At 33.7% G+C, this 17,475-nt stretch overlaps 1 protein-coding gene across 7 annotated transcripts; it reads left to right on the top strand.

Annotated features, from left to right (window-relative positions):
- The first annotated feature begins 869 nt into the window (after positions 1-869).
- On the top strand, positions 870-15,766 carry LOC121259750 (endoribonuclease Dicer homolog 2). Of its 7 annotated transcripts, none has more exons than XM_041161474.1 (23): positions 871-1,099; positions 1,169-1,258; positions 1,615-1,792; positions 3,076-3,189; positions 3,885-4,019; positions 6,338-6,422; positions 6,531-6,595; positions 6,722-6,862; positions 7,640-7,768; positions 7,868-8,015; positions 8,108-8,207; positions 8,639-8,834; positions 8,923-9,083; positions 9,783-10,001; positions 10,113-10,333; positions 10,587-10,861; positions 11,004-11,428; positions 11,568-11,671; positions 12,225-12,421; positions 13,093-13,302; positions 13,944-14,354; positions 14,625-14,903; positions 15,126-15,766. In XM_041161474.1, the coding sequence occupies exons 2-23, from the start codon at positions 1,188-1,190 to the stop codon at positions 15,474-15,476; spliced, it is 4,215 nt and encodes a 1,404-aa protein (XP_041017408.1). In that variant the 5' UTR covers positions 871-1,099; positions 1,169-1,187; the 3' UTR covers positions 15,477-15,766. The 7 variants fall into 7 exon arrangements, with proteins under 7 accessions (XP_041017414.1, XP_041017408.1, XP_041017409.1 ...); XM_041161475.1 differs by having other exon boundaries at positions 6,338-6,426; positions 6,532-6,595; positions 10,587-10,831; XM_041161473.1 differs by having other exon boundaries at positions 6,338-6,426; positions 6,532-6,595.
- The last annotated feature ends 1,709 nt before the right edge of the window (positions 15,767-17,475 follow it).

Below are 17,475 nucleotides of genomic sequence, written 5' to 3'. Positions count from 1 at the left end.
AACCAATGCAACCATTCCATTTTGTTTGGTTAAAACGAATTTCAATTTTATAAAACTATCATTCTTTATACTCCTTCATTTAATATATACTTATAAAATAATTATAAAAAAATTATAGATTAATTGTTTTGCGTGCAAGTTATGCAATTTTCTAAGGAACGTTGCAAAATGTAAGAACAATACCAATTCATCAAATGAGTGTCATTTTTAAAATTTAATAAATTTATATTTAAAATCATTATATTAGATTCGGTATATATTAAAATCTTTAACTTTAAGCTACAATATATTTAAGTTCATCTTTAAATTTAAAGACTAACTGTTCACACTCTATAATTATTATTTTATTTATTTAAATTATTGTTTCTCAATTTTGAATCATAATATATTTAAGTTAGAAAATAATAATTTAAATATCAAATTAAATTATTAATTAACATAAAATTAGTGTAATTGTAAAATATAAAAAAATAAATTAAAAATATTATTATTAAAAAAATAATATTATATTATTATTTTAAATAATCTAATAATTAATTCAACGTAAAATTATGTCTAAGAAGATTTTAAATTTAAGAAATATATATATTTTTTATTAAATTTTAGAAATAAATTTAATAAAATCTATGCTAAAGACCAATAATAATTTAACTCTATTCATACACCAATGGCAATGATAACCAAATTAATTTATTTTTTATTTCAATTTAAATTATTGAAGGAGTAGAGAGTCTAGAGACCGTAGGAGAGTGAAGTGATAGATTACACTTGCCAAGCTAGGGGGGCAGGTGGGGTCCGTCATCTGTGTCGTTTACACTTGCCAACTTCGTAACAATAAATTATAATAATGGTAACAATGGCTTTTTCAAGCCTTGGAGAGCAAGTTTCCAACCCAGGAAAGAGTACAACAACTTTCCAAGTCTTCAAGTATATAATCGCATGTTGCAGCGCACTTCTACTCTGCAGACTGCAACGCGCTTTTTACTCAAACCTCTGTAATCACACTCTACTACCATACAGCTTGGAATTCCTTCTTTCTCTCGTTTCTCTTCGATCACTCTCTGCATGAACCACTGAGTTTTCAAGTTCTCAACTTTGGTTTTGATTTTATTTTTTTATTGCACTTCGTTGGAGATTAATCTGTTCTGTTTGGTGAATGATGGTGTAGAGAGCGAAAAGGAGAAGCCATGGAATCTGTTACTGTCTTAGGAGGTGGATCCCAGCATCCATCTGTTGATCCTCTCTCATTTGCAAGAAGGTGGTTCCTCAATTTTCTCTTTTATTGTTTGGTTGATGAGAATATATATATATATATATATATATTATATATATAAGCAGAAAAATTAAATATCGGGATGTTGTTTCGGATGAGTGCTGGATGGATTCTCATTTTCGTTTTTCATTGTTTGGTTATGGGAAATGAAGGTAGATATTTAACCAAAAATGGGTTTTTGTTTTCTTTTTAAGTTTCTGTTTGCCTTCGTATCCCAGATAAGCGTTCATCAAGAGTTTCTAAAGTTGCTATCATTTTGATCTCTCTATGTTGTGGGGTGGGTGTTTGTGTGTTAAATTTGGGCCAAAAAAAAAAAAATGTATGGTATGTTGTTGTTGCAGTTATCAGCTTGAAGCGCTGGAGATATCAATCAAGCAGAACACTATAGTGTTCTTGGAGACTGGCTCCGGCAAGACTCTTATTGCCATCATGCTTCTACGCAGCTATGCCTATCTTCTCCGCAAGCCTTCACCTTTCATTGCTGTCTTCTTAGTTCCCCAAGTTGTATTGGTCTCTCAAGTATGGCAACTGCTACCCGATACCTTTCCTTCTCTTCATGTCATCATGCATGCACTCACATGTTTGCATTAGGCATAGGTATATGCTTGCTAATGTGTGCACGAGGAATATATAAACCGATGAAAATTCTAAATTCCACACTCTCATCTCACATTCTTCCCACTACGACAAAGATTGCCCATCAACATTTGAGTTTTTCTTAAAAAAATAAACGATGATCAAGGGGTGTTAGAAGTGCTACATTATATATAGTGGGATGAGAGTTTAATATCCAGCATTAGTCATAAATTAAACACCTTTGGGTTTTATGGGATTCAGCGCATTTATTTTTTATTTCTTCAATTTTCAGATCATATTTTTTGAGTTGTTAGGTATGGTCCCTATGGGTGGTGATACAATAAGCATTGGATTTCCTACTTTTTTTCCCCTTTTCTAATGCTCGGTAGCATTGCAGGATATGTTTTATCCTTAAAGCTGTTTGATTTGATTGTTGAAAATTTGGAAAATTTTAGGCCATGTTTGGTTTGGGGGAATTTTCCAAAATTTTGTTTAGGTTTTCAAGAACCTTAAAAAATTCAAACCTAACGGCTAATATCTTCAAATCTCAATTTTTTTGCCGCTTTGCTGCTCTAGTTTTGTGCAGCTTAAGCTATGAGATTGCCCTACATTTACTTGTAAAAAAATCTTAATACTCATAAAAAAATATCAAAAAAACACATTGTCAACTTTTTATCCAATCATTTACTCAAACACAGTATCAAAACCACTTTTACAAATACCAAAACAAAAAATAATCTAAAACAATTATATTCTAGCATCTTTTCAACTCTACTTATCCACTTTAAAAACTCCCAAACAAAACTTATTTAAAAAAAATATATATTTAAAACTCTCACTCCTTTTCCAAAACTCAAGAAATAAGACATCTAAAAAAATTTCTTAAGCATTTTCAATCATTCTCAAAATATTTTATAGCCAAACATGTAGCCAACACAAGACTTCTCAGAAAAAAAGGAAAGAAATTTGGTTTTCAAAAAACAAAAAAGAAAAGAGGAAAGAGAATTTTGAAAATTTTAATTTCATGTGCATCATGCATCCTGATGGCATTTGAGATCGTCAAATTTGGGTTTTCAAATTAATTTGAAGGATCCTCGTGTTTGATATTGAAGCTGGAATTCAGAAATCTCTCACTTCTTATATTAAATCATGGGTATTCTGGAATTATGAGACAGTGCCATTTGTTGATATAAGCCAAAATTCATTTTTTTCTCTGTTTATTATAGCAAGGTGAGGCCGTGAAAATGCACACTGACCTGAATGTGGGCATGTATTGTGGAGAAATGGGAGTTGACTTTTGGGGGGCTGCTATATGGAAGAAACACATAGAAAAACATGAGGTAGGAATTTTCATATTCACTTCAATTGGAGAAAAAGATCATGTGTTTATATTTGATCTAAGAATCTACTACACTTGGTTCGGAACTTTTCAATGTTCTCAATATATTCAAGTTACAAGTTCACTACATCTACGATAGTGTGCTAATTATTTTTTGTTTCCAGGTTTTGTGTTCCATGAAAAAATTAAAATTTTCTCGAAAGCATTTATCTACCACTTTCTTAAAAATGCACAATGCTGGACTTTGACAGCCAGAAGCCATTCATAAAGGTGTAAATTTGCGAAAACATGTTTTTTCTGAAAGTATTTATCAACATTGTGCTGATAATTGTGGTCTGATGAGGGTACTAATAAAAAGAAAATTATGGTGTGATGAGGGTTGTGATGGTCTGATAATTTCTTGCTTTCTAACTTTTATGGGTAGAAATGTTTTAATTGTTTGTATGAAGGTGCTCTTACTCAGTAACTTTTTGGGTCAAACTTAGTTTAATTTCTATACATTAATAACACGCGGCAGAACAATCAGTGCCACTATGATCTTTGCATCAAATGGTTATTTCCACCCCACATAAGCAAGGAGTGGGGAATAGGATCGTGTGTTTAATTCCATGTAGGTGTGTAAGTTATATATCAAAAGCTAAAATCAATCAGTTATAATTACAATTGGTTTATTAATTTATTTTTTCTTTCTTCCAGGTGCTTGTAATGACACCTGCAATTTTGCTTACTGGCTTGAGACATAGCTTTTTCAAATTAAGCATGATTAAGGTTTTAATAATTGATGAATGTCACCATGCTAAGGGTAAGCACCCTTATGCTTGTATTATGACGGTAAGTTGCTATATTTTCTTCTTTCTTTATTGCCAGTCCATCTCCAGCCATTAATGATCATATTTGTGCCAAGTGCTTATCCATTGGAAACTTCTCTGATAAAATAGGTTTGGCTGCCTAATTTTGTGTGGTTAATCTTTCTTTGGTTGTGTGAAATCATTCTACCTTCATGTTGCCAATTCTATCTCCTATTTATTTCATTGGAAAAAAAGTTTCTCTTTTCTTGCATTTCTTGACACGTATTAGAAGATGGAGAATTCATTCATCGGAGTAATATTGAACAAGAGTGTTTGGCAAGTGAGAGTATCTCAAGTACTCTCACTACTATTTTTTACTTTATTATTACTTTTCACCTACTTTTTACTACTATTCAATATTTTATTATTATTTTTTCATTACTTTTTCACTACTATTCACTAGGAGTGAAAATGGTCCGGTCCGGTCTGGCGATGGACCGAATATTTTCGGTCCATCATTTTTCCGGACCGGACCGGTCCCAACACCCGTCTGGTCCGGCCCAGTCGGTTCGGCCTAATTTTTTTTTATTTTTTTAAATAATTAATAAGAAAATTTATTTAAAATACTAAATTAAATTAAGTGACTTATTAATGTGGATTATGTAACAAACTCAATAAAAAAATATTTTATATGATCAATGATAATAAATTAGATGAAAATTATATTACTAATTTATATAATTACTATATAATTAACTAATTGATATTATATATTAGTTAATCCATTGAATATTAACAAGTGTTAATAATATATTTAAAATTTGATATTGTTAATAGTGATAGGTTAAATGAAGATATATATAAAATATTGTTAATTTATAGAATATTAACAAGTATTAATAATATATTTAAAATTTTATATTGTTAATTGTACAATTATTATATATAAAATATTTTTTTTATTTTTTATTTTCATTCGGTTTGGTCTGGTCCGGTCCGGTCCGGAAAAACCGTGGACCGGACCGAAACTTTTCGGTCCTCTAAAATGTGGACCGGACCGGACCGGTCTAAGTCTCGGTCTGGTCTGGTCCGGACCGAAACGGTCGGTCCAACCGGACCGTTTATCACCCCTACTATTCACAAACATTCTCAACACTGCTCAGGTATTCTCACTACCCAAACCAAGCCTTGTGTTTGGTTGTTGAACCAAACTTAACTCATCTCAAACCAATTATTGATGGGACATATTACTTTTTCAATCCATAAATAAACTCATCTCAACCTACTTCATACATTTCAACCTAAAAAGTTAAATCCATCTCAATGGGATCCACAAAATACTATTTTTAACAAGTCAACTCAACTCATTACAACATCCAAACGTAACCTTAAAACTACTACCTCTTTGAACTTCTTTAATTTCTTTTAATGCATATTATAGCTTTTTCTTTGGGATTTCTATTTTTCAATCTTACGAGTATTTGTATTCTAAACTGACTGGTCTATAAGATTGTGAGAATATAAACATGTGCGATTATATTTTATGTATTTTGGAGGTCAGATACATTATGATACTGGGATTTGCCTTGCCATAAAGCTTGAGTTAAGGATGTTAGTAAATTTTAGTATTACTAATTTATCTAGAACACTGATATCTTCATATAAGTTGTTGGGTGTTGGGCATATTTCTTATTGATTAAGGTGTGGTTTGGATAGTTAGATGAGATGATATGGTTTTAGGTGAAAGTTGAAAGCTGAATAAACTATTGTTAGAATATTATTTTTTAATATTATTATTGTTTTAAGATTTGAAAAAGTTAAATTGTAATATATATTGTGTGAGAATTTAGGAAAGTTGTAATGTTGAGATGAGTTGAGATGAAACACTTTCACTATCCAAACATGGCCTAAGTGGTTAAGTATTTTTGGTGGCTACTGTCAAGTCAATAGCCAAAACATTCACTATTATTGTTATTTCACAGAAGAGATGGCCATATATGGAAGATTTTGGATTATTTTTATTGAAGGCTTGTTTATGGATAGGTTGTTGTGTTATCAAGATTTTGTTATATTTTGCGGTAACGTCCTTGCAATCTTATTAATATAGGAAAATGAGGTGTTTTTTTATTTTATTTAAATATCTTGGAGAGGAGGTAAAATGCATGATATTTAGAGGGTTTTGTACTTGCAATGCATGCAATTGTTGGATGTGGTTTTATTGAAGTTGCCGTTCTTGTTTGGTTGATTTGTCACTAATGATATGACTGAAATTTCACGCTGCATTATTTCTTATGGATAATGTATTTGTTGCATATAAAACATGCCTTTGTTATATTCAAAGCTTCTGGAATGCATTTTCAGGAGTTCTATCACCGTCAGCTAAGGTCTGAAATATCCAAACTTCCTAGAATATTTGGAATGACTGCTTCTCCCATAAAAACAAAAAGTACGCAACCTTTGATATAGCTTATACTAATTGTAACTTTATACTCTCTGCTTGGCGATGAATATCAATATTTTGATTTCTAACCTTTTTCCCCTCCAATGGATATAGGTGGAGTGTCAGAATTCTCTTTTTGGGAAAAGATTAAGGAACTTGAGACCCTGATGAATTCAAAGGTTGCTTCTGCTGTGTCTAAATTCTTCCTCAATTTGTTTGTGGATTGTTCATTTGCCTAATGATTGTGTTAGTTTCGTGGGTAAATAATTGATTGACTTTTGTTATTATTATCTTGTTGGTTGAAGGTTTATACCTGTGCTAGTGAATCTGTGCTTGCTCAGTTTATACCGTTTTCAACTCCGAAGTTTAAGGTTTATAGGCACAAGGAAATCCCTTGTAGCTTATATGCACATTTAACTATTGAATTGCAGAGTTTGAAAGAAAAGGTGAGCACATTTTATGAATGTCTCGTGTAATAAATTCTATTCTATATGGACTTGTTGTAAAATGGATTAGATATAATTTTGGAGTTTGATTCCAATTTAGAAAATTGTGTCGAAAACCACCATGCTAGGTGTTTTGTTGTTTTGAAACCTCTGCACTTCCACATTTAATTGTAACTTCCATTCTGTGTATAATGTCAATTATTGGTATGTGATACCACATACTAAGTGATGTATTTTAGGTGTTATATGGGATCCACATTGCTTGTGAGAGAGAAATTCTTGCTCTTTATAATGATTCCAATGAGGCTCCAATTGTACCATTGATTAGTCCTTTTAGAGTAAGACCCAAATGTGACTTGGGCCTTCCCCTGGGGCGTTACAAATGATATCATAACTGGATCCTTGCTAATAATGTGGGACTTGAGCTGTGTCGCCTATGATGGAATGGCCCGACTAGGACGTTGGAAATTTAAGGGGGGAGATTTTGATACCCCATATTGAGTGATGTGTGTAGGTGGTGTATGGGATCCCACATTACTTGGTTGGGAGGAATTCTTCCTCTTTATAATGATTCTAATGGGGCTCCAACTACACCATTGACTAGTCCTTTCAAAGTAGGGCCCAAATGAGGCTTGGGCCTTCCTTCCCTTGGGACATTACATGGTATATGTCATGTAGTCTTTTGTTATCCTTTTTTTTTAACATATCTGTATGTTTAACTTGAAAGGGCTAGTTTGCTTCATGGAAAGCACTAACAGTTGAGTTGGTTCTCCTCAGCACGAACTCTCTCTGAAGAAGTCTGATCTTGTAGAATCTACTACAGATTCTATGAGCAAAAATATATCAAAGGTTTTTTCAGCTTTGATATTCTGTTTGGATGAGCTTGGTGTTTGGCTGGCTCTAAAGGTACTAATTTCTCAGTCTTTGTTCTCTATGTTTTTGGATTCACTCTATTAATGGCAATGGCTTAGCTGACATCAAACTGGTTGTGTATCTCTGAAACAGGCTGCACAGTCCTTTTCATGCTTTGATTCTGACTTGTGCACTGAAGCTGACTCAATTCCATGGGGTAAACTGGATGTGTTTGGTGAGACAATTGTTAAACATTTCAGTTTGGACGCTTTCCATGCATTTTCAACTTACATTCCATCAGGTACCTTAAAACCTTAAATCTGAAGAAATGCTGTTGATTTGCCTTTCCATTTGTAGATTACTTCCATTCATTCTTTCTTTTCTTATATTCAGGTCCAGACTGGTCTATCGGTAATGATGTTAAAGCTAATATGGACGCAGGGCTTCTAACTTCAAAAGTTGTCTGTCTCATTGAATCGCTTCATGAATACAGGTTCTCCTGCCATGCTTTATCATTATCTTTGTGAAACTTTATAAATGCCATTTTATATCTAATTAAAATGCCTGGAGTCTAGCCGCATCAATTTGCACTCTCAAATAACTGAAACTTTCCAAGTATTTGTTCCCACGTTTGTGTAGGAACGTTGACTTCCCTAACATAATGATAATTTGAAGGAGGCATGAATGAGCTAATTTAAGTTTGCCGCAAACCTATGTTAATCATTTTGATAAAGCTGAGCTCTTTTCAATAAATCCTATGTAGGATATTGCTCGTACGTAATCTCTAGTTCTCAATTCTAGAAAAGTAATGGGTTGGCCAGAATTTGAAACTTACATTTAATTTTTTTTGGTCTTTTTTGTTAAACTCATCTACGTAATTGAAACATTCGTTCGTAACATTTTCCATGAATTATGTGAATACAGATATCTAAAAGATATCAGATGTATAGTCTTTGTGGAAAGGATCGTTACAGCCATTGTATTACATTCTCTTTTGGAGGAGTTGCTTCCAAAATACTGCAGCTGGAAGTCTAAATACATTGCAGGGAACAACTCTCGGTTGCAATCACAGACAAGGAAAAAACAAAATGAAATTGTGCAAGAATTTCGTAAAGGCATGGTATGTTTTTTCTTCGTCCACAGAGTTTCGGAATGATGTGCTAATCACCAATTTCCTTGTTTGACTGTGGTCTGAAATGTGTCCATAGGTGAACGTCATTGTTGCAACATCAATTCTTGAAGAGGGTTTAGATGTTCAAAGCTGCAACTTGGTTATTAGATTTGACCCTTCGGCCACTGTTTGTAGTTTCATACAGTCCAGGGGCCGTGCTAGAATGAAACATTCAGATTACATTTTAATGGTTAAGAGGTAATATTCTTTTAATTATCATACACCTTTTAACCCTGGTTCATTCAGGAACATGAGTTTTGAAATTTTCTGAAAATTTCTACCTCAATTTTGTTTCCAATTTAAGTCCAAGGCCATGTTTAGGAAGTGAGATGAGTTGAGAACATTCTATCTCATTTCAAGAAAAATGATATTTGCAGTCGTAGAATATGCAAGCGCCGCGCAATCTCTTTGAAAAAAGTGAGTAAATATAGGATCCACATTAAAAAAAATAAATTTTTAATAGTGGACCTCACTTTTTTTCAAAAAGATTGCGCAACTCTTGCGTATTTCAAGGCTATATGTAACATTACTTATTTCCCAAATTTCCAAACAAAACACAAAAAAAAAACAATTTAACTTTTTCAAATTGCAAAACAAAAATTATATTCAATAATTTTTTAACTTTATAATATTTTTATTTAATTTTTGCTCTCATTTCCCAAAGCCCAATAAAATAACTTACCTGAAACCATTTCACTACTATTCACAAACCATTTCACTACTATTCACAGAATTCTTATCTCATATCATTACCCAAGCATGCCCAGCGTGCCACTAATTTCTCTCCCTAAAATCTTTGGATTTACTATTTCTTCCTAGGAAGAAAATGCCGAGCTGACGTATTTAGAACATATATGGTTCACTCAGTGTACAATATTGTCTTTTCATAATCTACAGCGAGGATTGTGCTACTCAATCTCGACTGGAGAAATATCTTGCTAGTGGAGATATCATGAGAAATGCATCACTACGCCATGCTTCGCTTCCTTGCTCACCTCTTCAAACTGATTTAAATGATGAGAAATTTTATTGTGTTGAAAGCACTGGAGCGACTGTGACTCTTTCTTCTAGTGTCAGTTTGATATTCTTCTATTGTTCACGGCTCCCTTCTGATTGGTTAGTTATTCTAAATTATTAATCTTTATTTTCAATGTGCTATTGGTCATTAAATTATTAACTTCAAGTTTTCTGTGATTTGAGCTTATGTCTTTCTTTTATCTTCTTTAGCTATTTTAAACCAGCTCCCAGGTGGGATCAGAAGACTTGCACTTTATATCTTCCCAAGAGTTGTCCTTTACAAAACGTTGTTTTACAAGGAAACATCAATGCTAAAATTCTGAAGCAAACTGCCTGCCTTGAAGCATGCAAGCAACTTCACGAGATTGGTGCTTTGACTGATAATCTTGTTCCAGATATTGTTGTTGAAGAAGCTGATGCTCAAGAAAGTGGTAATATTTTTATATTGTGGCCTTTATTTCTGCCTGCAATGAATCTATACTCGTGATGTCGTTTACAAGACAGAGAAGTCTATACCCCCTTGCATTGTTTTCCCAGTCAATTTTTTGAACCTTTTCACGATTTCTACTATTCCTCTCTGTAACTGTTTAATGTACAGGGAATGAACCTTATATTGATGAGCAACCCTGTTACTTCTCACCTGAACTGGTCGACTATTCCTCTCTGTAACTGTTTAATGTACAGGGAATGAACCTTATATTGATGAGCAACCCTGTTACTTCTCACCTGAACTGGTCGGTCGCTGGCCAAAGGATTCTGATATAATGAAGTATCATTGCTACTTGATTGAGTTGAAGCAGAGCTTTGTGTATGACATTCCAGTTCGTGATATTGTCCTTGTCATGAAAAATGAGCTAGGATCTGAGGTTGGAAGCATGCATTTTGACTTGGACACTGACAGGGGTAGTTTGACAGTGAACTTTAAATATGTAGGAGTTATCAATCTTAGACCAGATCAAGTAACTTCTCTCTCTCTCTCACACACACACACACACACACACACACACACACACAGGTATTTTCTTTGCTTTAATTTGTTCGTATAAGTGGTATATAAAATAATAAAGGAATTTATTTCTCTTTGTGAAACTTTATTTGCAGGTCCTTTTGTGTAGAAGGTTTCAGATAACTCTTTTAAGAGTTCTTATAGATCACAATTTGAACAAGTTAAAAGAATGTTTGGATGGAGAGTTTTTGGGAGATGAGACTGATTATCTTTTGCTCCCAGCCACTGGCAAACATCAGAGACCTCTGATCATTGATTGGCTATGTGTTACTTCTGTGCTCTTTTCATGTGAAAATTTTTGTGAATATCACTTAAATTGTTATTTGCCCAAGGGTTGTGCTCGTAGTGTGCAAACCAAAGATGGTCCTGTATGCATTTGCCTGCTTAAGAATTCTTTGGTCTGCACCCCACACAATGGTAAATTGTATTGCATAACTGGGATTTTGGGATTGAATGCAAACTCATGTCTGACGCTTCAGGATGGCAGAATCATGACCTACAAAAAGTACTTTGAAGAATGGTATGTTCTTATTGGCTCTTGATTGAAAAAAATAACATTGTTCTTTAAATTGAATGGAATATGTTACAAAAATATGGATGGAATATGTTATATTTGTGCAGTGTTAAATTATAATTAATCTGAATCTTTGAAAATGCAGGCATGGCATCAAGCTGCGTTTTGATCATGAATCATTGGTTAATGGGATACACATTTTTAAGGTGCAAAATTACCTTCAAAGATGCAGAGAGCAGAAAGAGAAAGGTTTAAAATTCTCTTTTCCCATACGTTACATTCTCATCCTTTCTTTTGCACAAGCAAAGCATGTCAAAAGTCATTGGCGATTTTCCAGTTCTTTGTGCCTCTACTCTCTCAAAATTATAGCGTGAACTATTCTATGATTCTCTTGGACATGGTTTCAGTTCAAGTACTAGTATAGTTGGTTCTACCCTTTATTTGGAATGTGGTTTGTATAAAATGGATGCATGCTTCTTTACTAATTTGAATGAAGATTTGCCTTTTTTTCCCACTAGTCTTTGATTTCACATAATTCTTTAGACGCCGTGTTGTTGGTTTTGGACTCTTGTCCAATCCTTTTGATTAGAACAAAATGGATTATGCCAGCTGGTCTGCCCCTCTCCCCAGAAGTTATTCATCTTAATTTAATCCCCAAATACAGGTGGTATTATGATATACTGTGGGAAGGGAGTGAATGACTAGGACACCCTAGAAGAATTTTTCTTGAATAAGCTCTTTGACATGATTAGATCTAATGATATTTCTGTATAAGTTAACATTAAATGTTTTATGTTTTCAGGATCGAGTAAGTGGTCGGTTGAATTGCCTCCGGAACTTTGTTCTATAGTTATGTCGCCGATACCTGTCTCTATATTTTATTCGTTCTCATTTGTTCCTTCAATCTTGCACCGGCTTGAGTCTTTGCTTATAGCTGTCAACTTAAAAAGGATGCTTTTGGATCATTGCATGCAAAATGATGTCATTCCAGTCTCCAAGGTACATTATCCTTATAAATTTGCTCGCACAGTTGGCATTTATGAACCGAAGTGCCAGTCCATAATGATCTTGTCTATGTTTTTTTGGCTTATATGATTTTTTTTGTCTATTATCATAAGTATTGCGCAATAGAATGATTGTGTGAACAATGGACTTAAGTGAATAGCCTTTGCTGTCAAGAACAACTGAGATCATGCATGCTACTTTTGGAACATTGAAGATAAGCTGTCTTTTTGTCCTATACATATTGGTGGATAAAGCATGTGGTCCTGCTCCATTTTCATGAAAATATTAGTTATCATTCAAAATAAAGCGCGGAACTGATCTTTTTCCTATTTATAGTATTGTATATTAGCTATATTTACATTGAATTTTTTGCATTGTATATTAGCCACATTTACATTGATTTTTTGCAAACTTAGTTGTACTTTCCACTGAAACTCCACCGTTCATCCAATGCATTATAGAAGATATTCTTTGTCCTTAGTTGCTGTGTCAGGAAAGTTATTTAGTTACTGGTGACATGACTCCATTCACTGCCAGCCTCCACCCCTCTCTCTGGCCCTCACATTTTGGCCTGATCAACTGTTTAATAAGTTTTATTTATCACCGTCATTGAAAGCATATTGAAATTTTTGTTTGAAATTGTACTGACAATATCTTCATTGTAGGTGCTGGAAGCAATTACTACAAAGAATTGCCAAGAGATATTCCACTTGGAGTCCTTAGAAACACTTGGAGATTCTTTTCTCAAATATGCTGTCAGTCAACAGCTTTTCAAGACCTATAAAAATCAGCACGAGGGTGTCCTCAGTGTCAAGAAAGAAAAATTAATTTCGAATGCAGCTCTTTGCAAGTTTGGATGTGACCGCAAACTTCCAGTAATTTCTTTTTTAATGGTTCTTTAAATTTATGGTTTTGTCATTCTTATGGATTTGTTTTATTTTTCACTTTTATATTTCCTTTTGTTAGAGTTATTGATGTTGTTTTGTACATATATATGCATGCATATGGTTTGTATATTCTGTCCCTTTTGGTACTAAATCAAATGCCAATAGGATATTGACTTTATGGTTAACTTGTGGTAGAACTGTTTCTAATCCTCTGGCGTATTTCATCTAGGGATCTCAGATAAGCCATTTTCTATTTGCTTGTTTCTTGTTGTACTGGCTTGCATGACATTCCTTCATTTCAGTTGTAAATATCTTTACGTTCAGTTCTAGTATGTATACATTCTGAAACCCCTCTACTTCCTCTTGCAAATATTGTTGCGCAAGGATCCTGAACTATTGGTATGAATTTGCATTATTTCCAGAACCTCCTCCCTTTAGAGGACTTGGTTAGAAAAAGTAAAATTAGGCCTTTAGCTGCTTCAGATTTCACCATGTTCATCAAAGTTGAATGTCCTTTTGGAACTCCTTTTGTGATATGACTATTTTATATTTGCTTAGTTCTCATGATACTTTTAACTTCAGTTTATTTCATTGTATTGTTGACTCACTTTCCAATTTTCAAATTGTAGGGGTTTATTCGTAACAAGTCCTTCGATCCAAAAAAGTGGATCATTCCTGGTGATAGATCTGCGAGTTATGCATTAAGTGAGGAGTTGCTTTTTAATACAAGAAAAATCTATATTAAGGAAACTAGGAAGGTGAAGAGTAAACATGTCGCTGATGTTGTTGAGGCACTAATTGGTGCATTAGTTAGCACAGGTGGTGAAACGGCAGCCATATTTTTTATGGATTGGTTGGGTATAAAGATGGATTTTCACATTACACCATACGAGAGGCACTTCCAAGTTCACGCTGAGAAGCTTCTAAATGTTAGACAGTTGGAGAACCTAGTGAACTACTCATTTCATGATCACTCTTTGTTAGTGGAAGCATTGACCCATGGTTCTTACATGCTTCCTGAGATTCCAAGATGTTATCAGGTAAATTAGATGGCAATAGAGATGAGAGTCCTGCCACTAATTTCATCAGACAACTTACACGTTAGCTTCATTTCATTGACTGTATATTTTAACCGTATATGGTAACCACAAAATGATTGCTGTTTGCATTTTCTGATAAAACACAGACACGTACTCCTGAAACGCTTTCTTTCTCTTCACCTCTCTCTTTCTTCTATTTCAGGAGTTTTAATATCTTATTTATTTTTTATTTTCATTTTTGAAGATGTTAACAATTTGTTACTTGTGCAGCGACTTGAATTTCTTGGGGACTCCGTGTTGGATTATATCATAACCAAGCATTTCTACTATAAATATCCTGGGCTGTCGCCAGCACTACTAACTGATATGAGATCTGCTTCTGTGAATAATGATTGTTATGCACGATCTGCAGTTAAGTGTGGGCTACATAAACACATCCTCCATGCCTCACAAGAACTCCACAAGCATATAGTTGAAACTGTTTACAACTTCGAGAAGTTATCTTCAGAATCAACTTTTGGATGGGAGTCAGACACAACTTTCCCTAAGGTTAATTGAGTTTAAGCTTATACATGTTTTCACCTTACTTGATGCTGGAGCTTGATTTCCTCTTCTTCGCTTATTTTGTTCCTTCCCTTTCTTCTCTTCATCCATTCTTTTCCCTTTTTTAAAATCCTCACTTCTCTACTTGTGGCTAATACATAGGTTTTGGCTTTTCAAGTTCGTTGATTTTATTTGAGAAATCATCAGATATTTTCTAATTTATGACAGGTACTTGGTGATGTTATAGAGTCTCTTGCAGGAGCCATTCTTGTTGATTCAAGATACGATATGGAGGTGGTCTTTCGCAGTATAAGGCCACTTTTGGAGCCTCTGGTTACACCTGAAACAGTGAAGCCCAATCCTTCAAGGGAGTTGAATGAGTTATGCCAAAAAGAGCATTACATTATGAATAAACCCATCAAGTCCCGCAACAATGGTCTTACTTCAATTACAATAGAGGTCGAAGCTAAAGGACACCTACTCAAGGGTACTGCTATAGACAGAGATAAAAAGATTGCAAAAAAAGTAGCTTGTAAAAAAGTTTTGGAGTCCATGAAAAGATTCGGTTTTACATGGTAAAAGCTGAACGGACAGATACAAGCTAAGGAAGTTTTGCACTTCAGAAGCAATGGATATATTACCATCTGGAGTTATTAATGTTAGTGTTTTGAGGGTTACCTCTTATCAAAGATCTCATCTGGTGTAAAGTGGTTTTGTAATTTATCTTCTTGCTTTTGTTTTGTTGGTACTTACATGGGTGGCTGTGTTTCTAGGAGATGCTGTAATTGTAATTGTAGAAGGGTTTGGATAGTGAGTTTAGATGAGATGAGATGAAAGTTGAATAAAATATTGTTAGAATATTATTCTTATTTTGGGATTTGAAAAAGTTGTATTATTTATTATATTTTATTTGAAAGTCTGGGAGAATTGCTAATGTAGATGAGACAGATGAGTTGAGATAGATTCACTGTCCAAATCGGGCCTTAGTTTCTCAGTAACTTACCTTTTTTTATTCTAATAGACAGATTTTTTGTAATACAAGTGAGGAGCTTGATTGCCTAAATGAAGTAGAAATCATGATCGATAGTGCGAAGAATTGAAGTCAAAAGGAAGATAGATATCGGACAGAGTTTGATCGCCAAACATTACATATAATAATTCTTTCGTCTGGTAATCTCTGTTTTTCATGGAAAATAGATTTCTTGGGTCAGAGAATTTCATTCTGCCAGAATGTGGTGCTCAAACTTCTGTTTTCTAAAATGGCTTTTCCCTTTTCCTCTCGGACTGGAAAAAGGGTCGTTCTGAGTTTCTGGATGTTGCATGTACTAGAGGGAAAATGATGGGAAAAACAATTGCCCGACCAAATGGCCAGAGCTCCTCATTTGTGGGTTTCTTTTCTCTGACCCTTTTTTGAATTTGAGCTTCACGACGGCCAATTTATCCATATTGGCTCTCTCTTTTGAAGGCTCTACTCACCTATTAATGTTTGAATAAATGTCATTTTGTCGTCTCATTTTAACCGTTTATATATTTATTTATTTTTCTTTTACTTACTGTTTAAAGAAGTGACTATTAGTGTATTAGTATATTTTTTATTTTTTAAAAATATTTAAATGTGTTAAAAAAATAAAAAGTGAACTTATGCCGCCTCAGACATAAGACACTTCACTCAATTCATAAGATTCTCCACCAACATCAAGTGATAGTGCCATTGGCCTTGAGCCACGCTTAGGTACCCTGAATCCCAACACGAGCCCCAAAACAAGCGAACGGAGCAAGCAGACTGAGCACTGCCTATCACAAGTCACAATTTTCTTTACATGAACATGCAAAATATGTTCATAAGGATTTATTTGACACCCAACATGGGACATAACATGATACTTATCAAAGTAAATAAAACAACATGAGATATAGATAGGGGGAGGGAGAGGGATAAGCGAAATGAGAGAATACAGGAGTTGGGTGGGAAATTGGAAAAGTGGAGGACACATTAATGATATAGGATGGTTTGATTTGTAAAACAAATTTGAAAATATGAATCTTGTTACATCAATGGTATAGACGACGTGTTCTAATCATTAGTATAGACGACGTGTTCTTCATTTCGACTTGCAAATAGAAGAATTCGATGTGTCCGAGCTTGGACCGAGATTCCTAATGGGCAGAGTGTGCCAACATCTTGACTTGATTATTTTTTCACCTTGATTTATGGGTTTTGGTACTTATGTACAATGGGACTGAAATCAATTGAAGCCTAATATGGTCAAACTCAATGCATGTTCATAGGTTAAAATAACAGAAAAATGCATAAACGGGTAGGAAAATGTTGAATTTATAACTTTTTTTTTTTTTTTACAATTTTATATGATGCGGTGGATAGTTTAATAAAATTAGAATTTATTTTAATTAAATGATATAATTATAATGATTGATTATACAATATGTTATAAAATAATTATAAAAAAATTATTGGTTTAAAATCATAAAAAAAATTTATTTATAAACATTATTTTTTTTATAGAGAAATACTTTAAGTACAAAAGGATTACATAAAAATAACTTACAAATTGACGTG

Source organism: Juglans microcarpa x Juglans regia, chromosome 4D (assembly GCF_004785595.1).
Source record: "Juglans microcarpa x Juglans regia isolate MS1-56 chromosome 4D, Jm3101_v1.0, whole genome shotgun sequence".
Classification (NCBI taxonomy): Eukaryota; Viridiplantae; Streptophyta; class Magnoliopsida; order Fagales; family Juglandaceae; genus Juglans; species Juglans microcarpa x Juglans regia.
The sequence above is the reverse complement of the archived record's forward strand: the minus strand, read 5'-3'. Positions and strand labels throughout refer to the sequence as shown.

Bases quoted from the DNA above. Each gene is read 5' to 3' on its own strand.
- LOC121259750 (XM_041161473.1), top strand. From the start codon at position 1,188: ATGGAATCTGTTACTGTCTTAGGAGGTGGATCCCAGCATCCATCTGTT. The intron at 11,429-11,567 runs GTATGTTCTTAT...TTGAAAATGCAG, and splicing joins AAAAAGTACTTTGAAGAATG to GCATGGCATCAAGCTGCGTT. The intron at 14,904-15,125 runs GTTAATTGAGTT...AATTTATGACAG, and splicing joins CAGACACAACTTTCCCTAAG to GTACTTGGTGATGTTATAGA.